The sequence below is a fragment of the Mirounga leonina genome, unplaced genomic scaffold (genome assembly GCF_011800145.1).
Source record: "Mirounga leonina isolate KUSES-001 unplaced genomic scaffold, KU_Mleo_1.0 Mir_82, whole genome shotgun sequence".
Taxonomy (NCBI): domain Eukaryota; kingdom Metazoa; phylum Chordata; class Mammalia; order Carnivora; family Phocidae; genus Mirounga; species Mirounga leonina.
In genome coordinates this window covers 10,894,832-10,909,480 of record NW_023270825.1, presented here as the reverse complement: position 1 = coordinate 10,909,480, position 14,649 = coordinate 10,894,832, and the positions used below count along the sequence as shown (strand labels likewise).

The 14,649-nt window shown below is 56.0% G+C and overlaps 1 protein-coding gene across 1 annotated transcript in view; it reads right to left on the bottom strand.

Moving 5' to 3' along the window:
* The window catches only part of ITPK1 (inositol-tetrakisphosphate 1-kinase), a 170,093-nt gene that overhangs the window by 126,804 nt on the left and 28,640 nt on the right, over positions 1 to 14,649 (bottom strand). The window contains exon 3 of the mRNA XM_034993014.1: positions 3,017 to 3,041. Coding sequence (XP_034848905.1) covers positions 3,017 to 3,041 — 25 coding nt within the window. The remainder of the gene's footprint in view (positions 1 to 3,016; positions 3,042 to 14,649) is intronic.

Here is a 14,649-nt window from a genome sequence, read left to right as displayed (position 1 = left end):
AACTGGAGAAACCTTACCTGCCCCGAGATCACAGTGACCAGCCGCAAGGCCTCGGCAGGTTTGATGCCCCAGGGTCACGTCTGCTGTGAACAATGTAAGGAACAAGCCTCCTGTGTGCCAGGCATGGCGCCTGCCAACTGCTTTACCCAAATTAACTCAATTAGGCCTCACGTGATCCCAGGCGACAGGCACAACTATTATCCCCATTTTACAGATGGGGAGACTGAGGCCCCGGGTGGTTAGGCAACTGGCCCGAGGTCACACAGCCAGAAAGGTGAGCCCAGGTGGTCCTGCCCGTCACTGCTCTGTGGAGACGGGAGGAGGATCGCTTTGGAAAGGATGCCAGGAAGGAGGGTTTACAAGCTCCTTCCCGAGCACGTGTGCCCCGGGAACGAGCACGTGAAGGAGTTGCGGAGCTGCAAGACTTGCTTTCTGAAATGTGCTCCCACCCTCCCTTGGAGAGCTTACCCACAGATGCTTCTCGCAAGCACACGGTGTTGGTGCCTCGCACACCACCGTCCCCAGTAGACGTTAACACTCACGTTGTTACGACCACCATTCACTAGCAGCAGCAGAACTAACGCCGCCGACCGCGGTCCCGACGCAAGGACACCGCACGATCTTACCAGCATTTTACCCTCTTGGTTCCTGACCCTGGGCCCCAATATCCTTTTTTTAAATAGTAGCCAGAGCCCAGGGGCGCCTGGTTGAGTGAGTCTTGGCTTAGGCTCAGGTCATGATCTCAGGGTCCTGAGATCGAACCCAGCCCTGGACGCTGCGCTCAGCAGGGGGTCTGCTTCAAGATTCTCTCCCTCTGCCCCTCCCCCCGCTCACTCTCTCGTGAGCTCTGTCTCTCCGCCTCTCTAAAATAAATAAATAAATCTTTAAAAAAAAAAAAAAAATAGTAGCCAAAAAGCCCAGGTGATAAGAGGCCTGGAAACATTTAGTAAATGGAACACTGAGTAAAACTAATGTGCGAAAGAGCCCCAGTTAGCAGAAAAACCATGGGCTCTGGAGACACACTGACCCACAATCAAACCCCGAGGCTGCCACTTACCAGCCAAGTTCCCCAAGGGCCATCCTGAGCCTCCGTTTCCTCATCTCTAAAACACTACTCCTGTCACCAGCTGGCTGCACAAAAAGGGACAATACCAATGGGGCAATGGACCCAAGAAAACAAGAAAGACCGGCGTTGGCTGACGGCACGCTCACTCCCCCCTTCCTGCCCCCCCGTCGGTCACCGACACCTCGCGTGTGGCAAGCACCCATCCCCGGCATTCAGCGGCCCACAGGGGCCTGGCTGATTCTGAAAAACCAGCCAAGGGTCTCGGCTTCCAAATTTTGCAAAGAGTCCTTCTCTGCGTCTTGAAATTCCAAGTTCTCCAAACACTGGGGGGACGCCAGGAGGAGGTGCAGAAAGAGGCATCGCGGTGGGTTTTATTTTTAGGTACTGGTGTGGAAAGCGTCCAGTTTGGCTTCTCTCTGGTCCCCAGCCACCAGTTCCTCCCCAAAGTCATTACCAAAGTGAACAGCAGACACATCAAGGAAGATTTTGCAACTCTTCTTCTGCCTGGTAAATTCTAGAACAATGGTTCCAAGCCTCCCGTTCCACCCTGGACTAAGTGCATTAAAGGTTTTAGTCTAAATCTTCCCAGGAAGCCATGTAAAGCAAACCCACTGCCCCCCAGGTTGCCCTCACATCCTGAAACTCCAGGGCCCTCTCCCCGCCCCTCCCCTCCCACCTGCGGCAGGGGTAGGAGCATCCCACAGTAGGAGTCTGGGGTCTTCCAGGACAGGAATCATGTATTGGGGGAAGGGCACATTTCTTCCCCTTTTAAGTAATGTGTTTGCTGGTGAGCACACGAGTTCACTTCCTCTAAAAACTGCTCCCCACAGAAATTTCTGTGCGATCCCTGACAAGCGCTGTAGCTAACCTCAGGGAAGGCTTAGAATCCTCCTGGCAGCCACTACCAATCAATCAGAAATGGCCCCGAAAGCACGTCTTAGCCATTCCTGAATTCTGACTTCTCCCTTTTAATGTCTAAGAAATTTAGGTCCACAGGAAAACTCAGTGCAGATCACGCAACTCTGCAGAGCCAAAATGAGCCTGGATGAAAAATCGACAGTCGATGAGGGGCTTCCAGAAACTACCTCCTCCCCGGAATCCAACCTCAGCCTCCAGGTCACAAGTTCAACCCGCTACAGAGGAAGAATTCATTCAGCAGCCCTCCACCAAGGCTTCCAGACAGGAAACCCAGTCCCACCCCAGCAACACTCCCCACGGCTGCTGTCAAAGTGTGTACATCCATTTTGGGGCAAGAGAGCCCACCCCAGGCCCTGGGAGGGCTTCTCTCTCCATTCATCCTTCCTTCTCCAGCCAATGAGCACCTGACCCAAGTCTGCCCCAGGGTGAGGCAGCACGGGGATGAGGAGCGCCCCCTGCACTGACCCTGTCCACTCTCCAGAAGCCAGGTGCCCATAGGGGAGATCAGATGTGGCCGGACTGACAGCAGGGAGGGGACGCACCTGACCTAGGAGTCCTGGGGAGAAGGGCGGGGGGAAAGGGTCGTCTTGGAGATGATACCACTTATAAGCATGGTCCGAGAAAGGAGAGGGCTTACCCCCAGAGGGCCGAGCAGCCAAGGCAGGGGCCCGGGGGGCTCGTGCTTCCCTGGCAGAGACGGAGGGCAGACACAGACAAACCATGGGGGGCAATAGGACCCCAGATGCCTGGCTGGGGGGCCAGGCTCCCCCACCCTGCCTACCCCCACCCCCAGCCAGAGCCCCAGCTCTCCCCCACGGATGAAGAAACTGCAACTCCACAAACCCCGGAGACCACCAACCACAACCCACGCCCTGCCAGGGCAGAGATCACGGAGACTCCACAGGGGGAGAAGTTAAACATGAGAAGTGAGTGAAGGCGCTCAAGAGCCCAGACTCTTGGGGGAAAGGAGGAAAGGGGAGCCCTAAAAGGCCCACCCACACGAAAAACGGCGAGGGTGTGGTCTGTACTCACCTGCACCACTTCTATCCCTCGCTTCCTGTGGAGAGAAACAGAGAAAACACAGGTTACTCAAGCAGTCAGGAAGCATCCTTCCAGAACACTCACTGCAGCCAGCTGAAGGCATGGGAGAGCCTGCGGCTGCATCCCTCAAGCACAGTCCCCACAACAGCCCCATTAGCAGAGGGAAGGTTTGTGAACTCCTAGTCAGTCCTCAAGGCCACCTCTTGGCAGAGAGAGAGAGTCGTTTCCCAGAGGAACTTGGCTGTCGTTCTACAAAGACCCCAAGTTTGCTGGTTTTCCTCACAGCCAGCTGTCTCCCTCTCCAATCTCAGGGGCAGCCCTTCCTGGGCACAGCTCCACCAAGGATGCTCCCCTCCACCGCATTTACCACCAATGGTCTGACCTTCGCTCCTTGACTCCACCACCTCCCATGGCTCCCCATTTTCTCTGCTATCTGGTCTAACACCTTGGCCTGGCCTCCCAGGTCTGCCTCAATCCATCCACTCTCCCATGTTGCAGGAGGCCCCTGCTCGGCTCAGTTAGTGCAATCCTGGCCATCTCTAGCCCCCACTGACGCCCTATGCGTCCTCTGAGGCTGGTTCAACCACCACAGGCCTCACCAATATTGCTGCCAGGCTGCCTCCTCCACCTCTCACCCACAATCCCATGGCCACTGTTCTCCCACACGCACGCCCTAACTCACCCCACCCCACTACACACAGGGTCAGGGTCTCTGAGGAATGCCCAAAGGCCCCCTGCAACTCACCCACCTTTACCTCCCCCACCCCAAGCATCTGGGCACACGGGCTGTGTCACTTCTCCAAGCCTTGGTCCACACTTTCCATCCCAGCCTTTTGGATGTGGCTCAGACAGAAGCTCTCCTAGGAAGCCTCCCCCGACCCACAACACCCTCGCCCCACCCACCTACCCAGAGCCAAAATACTCCCAAGAACCTGGGACCACCACCATCCCGGCCCTTTGTTCCAGAGTCCTGCTGGACTGTCTCCTGGGGCAGGATGCTGGGGCAGGCACAGGGGTCTGTGTGGAATGCCGATGGCATGCCCATGGCCATGCCCGTGTGCATTTTCCTGGGAAGAAAGGCCGGGGCCCCCCCACAGGTGTTCAGAGGAGCTGTGACCAGGCAAGGCTGGAAATGAGAGCAGGGACAATGGCAGGTTCGATGGCTGTGTGTACTGCGTGCCTACTTACGGCGGCCGCCTGGCATACAGACACCCCCTAAACGCAAATACATAAACACTCAGTTCAGGGTCCTGTGCCCAGCCTGGCCTAGCACTCAGGGGCACACCAAATGCAACAGACATCGCTCAGGCCCTGGAGGGGCTCACGGTCTAGGGGAGGAGGTGGGCACAAAGCCCCCTGGGCACCATCACCATCCCCTCACACAACACAGCGGAGGTGACGCCTGCCAATCCTACATTTGTTGGTTAGCTCATCCAAGCGTTTCCTGACACCTCCTGAGAGCCGGCACCCAGCGGAACCTCGAAAGGAAGCCGCTACAAGAGACAGCAAGACAGACCGGTTCACACTGTGGGATACGCTGAGCCAGCCTTCCCCTCAACCCCCAACACCTCAACACAGCCCCGGACCCCGAGGAACCCAATCTGAAAACCACAGTGGCTGATGCTTTCAGGGGTCCCACCATCACTCAGCTTCTCCACAGCTCCAGAACAGTTCCAGAATGATGGCTAATATCCATTGGCTTCCCTGACGTCATGAGGGGAGAGACTGGGCACAGAGCACAGCCCTGGGCCACCAGCACCCACAGCAGGGATACCTCAGAGCCTCGGCCCCACTCCCAGATTGTCCTGCTCCACCTGAGCACTGGTGACAGTGACCGGCCCATGGCTACTTGACTCGTGCCTGGGACTAACCAGGTTGGGTTCAGAGGGACTCCTCACTTTGTCCCTGGCCCTGCTCCAGGACAGAAATCTTGAACAGCTGAGGGAACAGCTCCTTGGGAAGTCCCCAAGGACAAGACTTGGGGCCGCACCACAGGAAGGACAGACGGCACTGAAGGGGACAGCAGGCGCGTATGGACGTGACCCGCACTAGGCGGACAGGGCCTCCACTGGGCTGTCGCCAGGCCCTGGGTTGTCCCTTTGAGTTAATCCTCACGGCATCCCGATTATTCCGGCGTGTGGCTCTCATCTCCTTCCGAGGCCGACTGCGGTCACTTCCAATCCGCCCACATCTGACACCGTCCCAGTCAGCTTGCCCTCCCCCAGTCCTAAAAAACAAACAGGACTCCAACTTTGAAAACACAAGAGACCCGTAACATAAAAGAAACAACAACAACAAGTTCATCTTGAGAACAGGCAGGCTGAAAATCTTAAGTGGGACTGAGCTCCCAGGAGCCAGACCAGCTCCTCTGTAGCTCAGAGCTCCAAGAACAGGATCTATCTCGACTCTGGCAGAAAAGAGGGGGGCTCCCCTTTCAGCCCACATCAGGCCACACAGGAGACACCCCCTCAGCCAGGGCAGCTAAGGTGCACTGGGTGCTCTCGCCCGCTGATGCCTTCCTCAGCCCCAGCAGGAAGGGGCAGTGATGACCCGTTACTCGGATGAGCAAGCAGAGGCTGGGCAGCCTCAGGATGGGCTGCCCCACGGCAGGGCCTGCAGGGGAGGCACAGAAGACGGCCAGCCTGGTCTCTGCGCCGCAGGGCCTCGGTGTAAGGGGGGAGCGAGGAGCAAGGAGGGGGGCAGGCAGGAAGTCACAGGCCCCATAGTGGAGGGACCCCACGCGCACCACTGCAGCCCACTCTGCAAAGGAGAATGTAAACCTGCCGGGGCTTCATTCCTTCCTCTGAAACTCCTGTGGGACCAACAGACCAACAAAAAGAATGAGGAAGCCCTCCATGCGCCCAGAAGGCTTTGTCTACGTGAAAATGCAAGGTGCAAAGCTCTGTGTGCTGAGTTAAGAACGGCTTGGGTTAAGAACAACATCCAGCACAAGAACGTGGGCTCGCACACACACAGAATGAATCTGAAAGTACAAGAAAGAATGAAAGAATATGGTGTAGGGTGGCCTCTGGTCAAGGGCAAGGGCAGCTGGAGGGAGGAGTGAGAAGACTTCCGTTTCACTGTACATTCTCATGCTGGAGCGTTGTGCCCGGTGCACCCAGCAACATATTCTCAAACACTAGGAACATTTTTTTTTTTTAATTATCTTTTAAATAACAGGTAAAACTCCAGCTGCCACCATGCCCAGGGCTTGGCATAAAATAAATGCCTGATAAAGGCATGAATCAATCAATCAATCAATAACGTGAAGTAGGGGCGCCTGGGTGGCTCAGTCGGTTAAGCATCTGCCTTCGGCTCAGGTCATGATCCCGGGGTCCTGGGATTGAGCCCCGCATCGGGCTCCCTGCTTAGCAGGAAGGCTGCTTCTCCCTCTCCCTGCCGCTCCCCCTGCTTGTGCTTCCGCGCTCTCTCTCTGTCAAATAAATAAATAAAATCTTTAAAACTATATATATATTTTTAAAAATAACATCAAGTAGAAGAGTTCAGGATTTATCTAGAAAAGCTTCCAAGTCCTGCTCATAGAGGAGCTGAAACCAGGCCCACTCTGGGAGCATGAGACTGCCCTACAGGGAGCGTTCAGGCCCGATTCTAAGCACACCTAACTATTCAAGTATCTGGCAAACAGACCGGGAGGGCATGCACCGCCTGTCAGCTGTGGCCACAGCAGGAAAGACATGGGTGGCTTTTTTCCTTGACATTTCCTTGTATTTTCTAGTTTCCTACAATAAGCATAGATATTACGCCCCAAATGATAGAAAAAGTAACAATAAAAGTTAAAGTGAAATTATTAAAGAAGTTTACTTCAACCCTGCACCTGGAGAAAACTTGTACAGGCTCTAAAACTGTTGCTTTCTTGATAAATACTGATTAATAAGTTTTGGACAGAGAACCACCCCGCGGCTTATAATTATAAACCTGTTTTTCCGAAAGCTGTATCGCTGTAAAGGGAAGATCTGTTTTGTAAAAGGACTCCTCCTCGCCAGAAGTCCAAGGAATTTAAAATGCTCATTTTCGAAGCAAACTCTCCTTTCAGGGCAGGAGGGGGAGCAGTCAGAGAAGGCTTCAGGGAGGAGGCGGCGTCGGCCATTTCAATGAAGGGGAACCACTGACAGACACTCGGGAGGAGAGGTTAAAGAGGAACAACATGAGGAGCGCTCCCTTCCCAAAAGGTGCCTGCGGGTGTGGGAGCATAAGCTCCATGGAGGGGGGTGCGCAGGGGCAATGAGAAGGGGCCAGAAGATGCAGGCAGGCCGGAGAGGCCTGGAATGTCACAGGGCAGCCTGGCCTTTACCCTGTGGGCCAGCGGATCCCAAATACCAGGGTGGACGACTAAGAATCCCCACTGGAGCTTGTCAAAGACCCCAATTCAAGGCCTGGTCCTGCAGACTCTGATTCAGGACGTCTGGGGGCAGAGCCTGGGAGGCACGTGGGGCTCTGCCAAGCCCCTGGGTGTTGTTCTGGAGCAGCCAGGCATGGGAGCAAGGGGCAGCTTGTGCTCGAGGAGCAGCAGGACCAGACGGGGGTGGGAGGGCTCATCCAGGGGAGCCCTTCCAGGTCTTGGGACAGGAGTAAGGGACACAGGAGAACTGGAACAGCTGAGCTGCTCCCAGGCCAGCACCAGCAGAGGACGGAAGATGGCTAACCCTTCCATTTTATCACCCGTGGTCGTACCAGGAGGGGATCAGAAACTGAGAACTGAGCTGAGCAGACAGTTCAGGGCTAGGAAAATACAATCGAGGGAGACATGTGAACGTGGAAGAGGCCGGTGTGTCCCTAAGAGGAGACCCTGGAACCAGACCCAACCGCACCTCGTGCCTTGGTTTCCCCATCTGTCAAGTGAGGAGAGTCCTGGAACCCACCCCACAGGGCTGCTGGGGCCCACACTGGGAACGTGGGCTTCTGTTGCTTTGCTCTGTCCTGCCTTCCTGCCTTCCAGAACTGCCCCTCCTTGATCCCACATGATGCTGATGGGCATGCAAACAACGGAGGGGCTGCACCCTCTCCAGGGGCGACACGTGGCCTTGCCCCCCGCAGGATCCAGGACAGGTCCTGGGGGACTGTCCACAGCACAGAGAGCATGTGGCCAGGAGCGTCAGCGCTCCGTGGCCTGTCTGTGGTCAGACTTATAAGGAAGAGGCCGCAGCAGGAGAAAAAGCCGGCACTCTGTTGCTGGAGCTCAAGCCCTCCATCCGGCCGGCCTGGAGCCTGTCCTCTCCGGACCTGCAGTCGCAGGTATTTGCTGAAGCCACTTTACACGGGAGTTTCTGTCACCGACCACTGTCACGCTGATGACAGCAGGTGCTCAGTAAGTGACAGCGGCCACCACTTCCTGAAGATGACCGGCGTGGGAGGAGAGGAGACGACAAAGGAGTCCAATGAAGAGGATCAAAAGCAGGAGGAGTAGAAGGTCCATGAAGCCAGGGAGGCAGAGCACCCCGAGGAAGATGCGTCCACGAGCCCACACCAAAAGGAGGCCACTGTGTGTGGCATCAGGAGGGCCGACACGGGACACTTAGGGAGAACGACCCCCAACAAGAAGCGGGCCTGCCTCACTGCAGAGCAGGGCCCTGTGGAAACCTGCAGCAGGCCCGGGCCCAGGGCTCGGCTTCCACATCTGTTGAGTAGGCATGACCCTTCTGGCCCAACAGGACCTTCCGGGGCAGGTGTCAGACCTGAGGCCTGCAGACAAGTAAAGCAAGGGAGAGAGGGTGACGCTGAGACACAGAGGTCCCCTCTGACCATCAAGGAGAGAAAAGTCCGGTGGCGGCTACAGAGAGAGCAGAGTGGCAATGAAATAATTAAGCTTGTCCGGAAAAGGGGGCCGTTGGGTTCATCAAGAACTGCTTTCTTGCAATCTGCAAGGCCACGGTCAAGTGCCTCCTGCCCAGTCACAGCAGAGGCTGGCCACAGGGGGCAAGCCGCCACTGAAAGCGGGCCTACAGGACCGCAGCTGCAGAGGGAGGCCGGGCCTCCCTGGAGCCATTTCACAGCAGAGGGAATCAACCCGGAAACGCAGGCTCCCTCCCACCAAGAGGGGAGGAGAAAGAACCTGCACCTGCACCCAGAGCTGAAAACCACTTAGAGACGGGAAGTGTGTAATTATGCAAGTGGAAAGCCAGGCACGCGCTTGTCCAGGCCCGGTCTGGTAACTGCCAGATTTCAGGAGCCCCGAATAATAAGGCCCTTTAGCACCCACGAGGCCTGCAGGCAACCTCCCCACCTCTGGCCTCCTGCCCCTCCCCGCCCTGCAGAGGGTAGGCCCTTCGGAGGGCCTCCCGAGGCCTCGGGGTTCCCTGAAGACACAGCTTGGCCTCCTCCCTCACCCAGGTATGCAGACGGACAGACTCCCCACTGCCTCGACTGCCACCCCAACGTCACCACCTAACTCACACTCGAGGTCAGCTCCCTAGGAACCCTCCTTGGCTCCCAACTTCCTCAGAGCCGCCGAGCACCAGCACCGAGCATGGGCAGAGAGGCTGCCTGGCTCCGTGTCGCTGCCCCCACCCTACTCGGCAAAGAGCACTGTGGTAGACAGCATTAACAGTGGCCCCAGATCCTGGCAGCTCTGCCGGGCACTCCCCTGCCCCGCCCGCCTCCCCCAGCCCAGGTTCAGCAGGGCCCCACGGCTTGCTTTGGCCAATGAAATGTGCACAGAGTGACCCAGGTCATTTCCAAGTTCAAGTTCTCAACTTCCACCCCCAGCTCTGCAGCCAGTCCTCCGGGACATCAGCCACCACCATGGGAGCAGGAGGACACAGAGGGCCCCCCAAAGCTGGGCCAGACCCACTCCTGAAAAGAAATCTGGCGGGGTGGCCACAAAGCCAGGCCGGGAACCAGAAGGACACCGTTCAGAGGCCCTTCAGCTCATGGTAGTTCTCAAAGGGGGCACTTTTTGCTTCCAGGGGACAGTTAGCAACACCTGCAGACATTTTTGACTGCCACCTGAGGGGAAGTGCTCCTGGTGTCCTGAAGGTAGAGGCCCTACAATGCACAGCCCCCTAAAACAAAGGACTCTCTGGCCTAAACTGTCCACGCCACCAAGGCTGAGAAACGCCAGGGTGTGGAGACCAGCGCTGAGCCACCGGACTATGAACAAGCTATAAATAAATGTGTTGCTGCAAACCTCCTGGGGTTGTTTGTTTTTGCAGCCTATCCTGCCTGATAAACGCCCCTCGAAGAAACATGGCTGCTGGCCTCTGTCTACATCCCCAAATTCTAAGCACAACCCCTGGACCACGGCATGTGGGGGTGCAGCATAAAGGTGTTGGGGAAAGGTGGAGCCAGTCCCTCCTCTCATGAAACCCTCCCAGGAGGGACCCCATTTTCTAAAAACACCTGGGCCTGTCCTACCTCTGTGCCTTTGCACAAACTGTTCCCTCTCTGCCTGCCATGTCCTTCCTCCCCTGGCAAACTCCTGCTCAACCATCAGGAACTGCTCGATCATCAGGAACAGCTCGAACATCATACTAGCTGAAGGCTGTTGCCCTGCCCCTTCCCCAGAGCAAAAAGGATGGCTCTGAGACCGAAGACTGCCCTGTGCCGGGTTTTGGACCCTGGGCCCCTGAGGCCAGGGGCTGGGATGTCAGCGCCCCGTGCCCACCGCAGACCCTGCACCTGGCAGGTGCTCTGCAGGCTCTTCCTGAATGAACGCCCCAGCCTCCCAGTGCCAGGGCTCCCACCCTGAGCCATCCCTGCCTGTCTGCTTCTTCTGCAGCCTGCTTCACCTACCGATGGTTTCACAACTTGGATTTCCCTCTTACTCACAATGCCAGAAACCAAAGTGGCCCAATATAAAGGCAACATACAAACAGAATTTTAAAGGCAGTACAAACATTTGAACTGTTTGGACAGCTCCAGGAAAGAACCAGATAAACTGGAAGCTGCCATATGACCATATGTCTTTTTTTGGGGGGGGAGGGCCTTTCCCCTGATTGGACAGTCACCAACTCTCATCACTGAAGACCTTCCCCCAGACCAGGTGCCCCAGCTGGAGGAGGTGGGCAGGCCGCAGGTTCCTCACAGGGCAGACGCAGAAGCCTGAGTCAGCATGTTCCTTCAGACCCAGAACAAGCCCACCGGATCCCTGGAAGCAGCTTTCCCTCGTGAACCCAGGAGGTGGGTGAGGGGCAGGGCTAGTGACTCACCTCCCCAGCACCTCCTGGAGCAAAGCAGAGACGCCAGGGCCGCCAGGGGCCAAGGCACCTTTAAAACCCCCACATCTCAACTTTCAGGGTAGGGAAACTGAGGCAGAGGTGGGCTGGAGATTACCCAAGGGAGTGTTCTGCTGCATCCAAAGTGTCACCACTTCAGACTGGAAATCACCCCAACTTTTCATCTGAAAACAAATATTGAGATTCCCTCAATGTCACTTGATACGTTCCCCCTTTTTGATATAAAAATTCTCTGAAATTCCTTATCAGTCTTTACTAACCCCTTGCAGGTGCTATAATTTTTCTTTCTCCTAATAGGGGTGGGCCTTAAACTGCAGGGGCTGGGGCGGGGGGGATGTTATTAGACCCCCAGGGGCTGCAGGAAGGGCTGGTTCCAGCAAATCCACCCAGTGGTCAGCCTGGCCTGCCTCAGGGCTAATGACTCTTCACAGCAGTTTCTCATTCCTAAGAAAGCAAAGTCAGTTTAACATCAACCTAAGGAACAAAGTAATAAGCTACATCAGGAGGAGAGAGGCATTCCGCGCTGACATTTTCCTCCTTGGGAGCCACTGGGGGAGGGAGAAGCCTGCCCAAGGAGGTCGGAATGTCTTTAGCACCTATCCTCCAGGGACCACACACCCTTAGAATAACCACATAAACGTGTCCTGAGGCTGCATCTGGGAAGGCGACACTCATAAAGGCTGTGTTCCAGTGGAGCTTAAACATCTCTACCCACCCAGATCCTGCTGCTAACACTCCCTTGCAATTGAAAGCTCCCTTCCGGCCGGATTCCAAGACCATGAGAAGGGTTCTTTGAGCCCCTGCAGTTTGGCGGAGGGAATAGTCTCTGCCCTGTTGCTGGGCCGCCCACCACCGGAGCGCAGAGCTCCCCATATGATTGTCGTCAGACATTTGCTGGGCTTTCTCTTTTCAGCTCTGGGCTAGCCTGGGAGCAGAGGGGTCCCCCAAGCCACAAGCCCTGCCTAGAGACGTTGGTGGCCACAGGGCCCCCTGAATATGCCCTTTGGAATCCTGAGGGTCCTCAGGGGCTGAGCTCTGGCCTCCTCCTTGGTGACTATGGAGGCTCCTAACGAACCTCTGGACAAATCCTAATCTGCCCCTGGCCCACATGTGGGCACTTTGAGGGGGTGTCCGAGATTCGCGGGATGGAGAAGCGGTAAGAGCCTTAGTGTTCGGGTAGACAGAATAATGCCCTCCGCCCCCTGCCAGGTGTGCTCAGGACCTGTGAGTACGCTACCTCGCCTGGAGGAGGGGCTTTGCAGATGTGCTTAAGGTTAAGGGTCTGGAGGGAGGAGAGCATCCTGGATCACTTAGGTGGGTCCAGTGTAATCACACTGGTCCTTAGAAGAGGGAGACAGGAGGGTCAGAAGGAGATGTGACAATGAAGCAGAGGTCAAAGTCATGTGGCCCCAACAAGCCAAGGGATGCAGGCGGCCTCAGCAGCTGGGCAAGGCAAAGGCACGCTTTCTCCCAACAGCCTCCAGAAGGAAAACTCAGCCCTGCTGATGCATTTTAGATTCCTGACCTCCAGAGCTGTAGAAGAAGACATTTGTGTTGGGTACAGCGGCTGAGTCTGCAGTCATTTGTTACAAGAGCAATAGGAAATGAATATAGTGTTCATACATGCTGCCTCTCCTCCGGGCTGGTCTCCGGGAGGGACTGGGTCATGATCAGAGCCAGGCATCAACTCCCAACCCTTCATCGGTGGATAAGGCCGTACCTGACTGACCTCTTGGACTTGGAACACCGCTGCCATCCTGTAAATAGCCCCGGGGTTGGGGAAATTTTTGAATAAGTGCTTCGGGGTTTAAGTTTTCTGAGTTTGGGGGTGGGGGGAACCTCACCTTTCCTTTGATGTGGTAGAGGGGCCCGGGGAATCCCCGCACCCAGAAGCCCTGGCTTTGACAGCCTCCCTCCTGGTCACCCTCAGGGCTCAGCTCAAACAGCAATCTTTAGTAACTTTCCCACCACCCTCCCCCCCGCCACCTCCCAGGATCCAAAGGGCATAACCAAACACCTACACAGGGATCCCTGATGGGGAGAGGCGTCCTAGGTCTGGGCGGTGGAGACCTACGGCCCCAGACCTAGAAGCCTTGGGTCTAAGCTGGGGGGAAGGAGGGGTGAATATTCCTGACCCTTGGGTCCACCTTAAGGGCCATGAGAGATGCCCAGACCAGCCAGGCCTTCCCACTGTTCACTCCACGGCCACCTGGCTCCACTGAAGGCCAAGTCCCTCAGACTCTGCCAAGTGACTGAGCAGCAACAGACACTCCCCAAAGAGAGGCATTTGGAGCCTGAGCCCAGCACGAGGCACACCGAAGCCCACAGGGGCCTGCTGGGCCCCCATTTACAGGTCCGGGGGTGCTAAGTCCCAGATGCACTGAGCACCCAACTCCAGAAATGGGCAGTGCCTTCATCTGGTGCTGCTGGGACCCTTAAATTTAGGGAAGATTCCAAAGCCCTGGCACACCCAAACAAATGATTGGCAACATCAGTCATTCCTGGGCCCCCTCACTCCCCACTTGGGCCTGTTCTCCCTGAGCCACGGAGAGAGGGTAAGGGAGGAGACGGGGGCCCGAGGGGGTGTCATTTCAAAGACTGCATTAGGGGGTATGACGGTCCTGCTTCTTCAAGTGAGGAAATTCACAGAGAAACTCATCTAAATAGAAGCTGGACAGAGCAAGACAAATCCTGCACAGTGTCACCTACATGGGAAATCTAAAAAAAAAAGTCAAGCTCATAGGAACAGAGAGTAAAACGGTGGTTGCCAGGGGCTGGGGGGCAGGAGGAAAGGGGGGAGGCCGGCAAAAGGGACAAACTTTCAGTCACAAGATCAGTAAGGTCCGAGGATCTAACGTGTAACACAGTGACCACAGCTGACAAGGCTGTGTCGTATGACCAGAGTCTGCCTCTTCCCACCAACACCAACAAAAACAGGTAAATACGTGAGGTAACGGATGTGTTCATTAACAACAGTGTGACAATCACTTCACAGATCACACATATATCAAATCATCACATCGTCACACTCTCAGTACAATTTTATTTTTCAGTTATACCTCAATAAAATAGGAAAAACTATACATGTATTTATAAAAAAAAGAAACTTGCCCCAAAACTCAAACCAAGTAAGCCACAGTGGAACCATAAAGTCACATCTGTCGGCAATGACCATGCTCGTCCCGTGGCCTGGGGGGCGGTGGGGAAGGGGGGGTCCAGTGGGTCTGGGGGTGAGGCTTCTGGGATTTCTGGAGAAGCAACTGTGCCCCCACCGAGCCAACTGCCCCAACCCTGGGCTGATGCCTCTCCTCCACACTTGACCCCGAGGCGGCCGGGGGAGGCCTGCGGGTGAAAGAGCCAGAAGGCATTTCTAGAGGCCCTGCCGTCCCGAGACCATGTGCAGTGGGGACTGGCCACGCCACAGGTCACCTG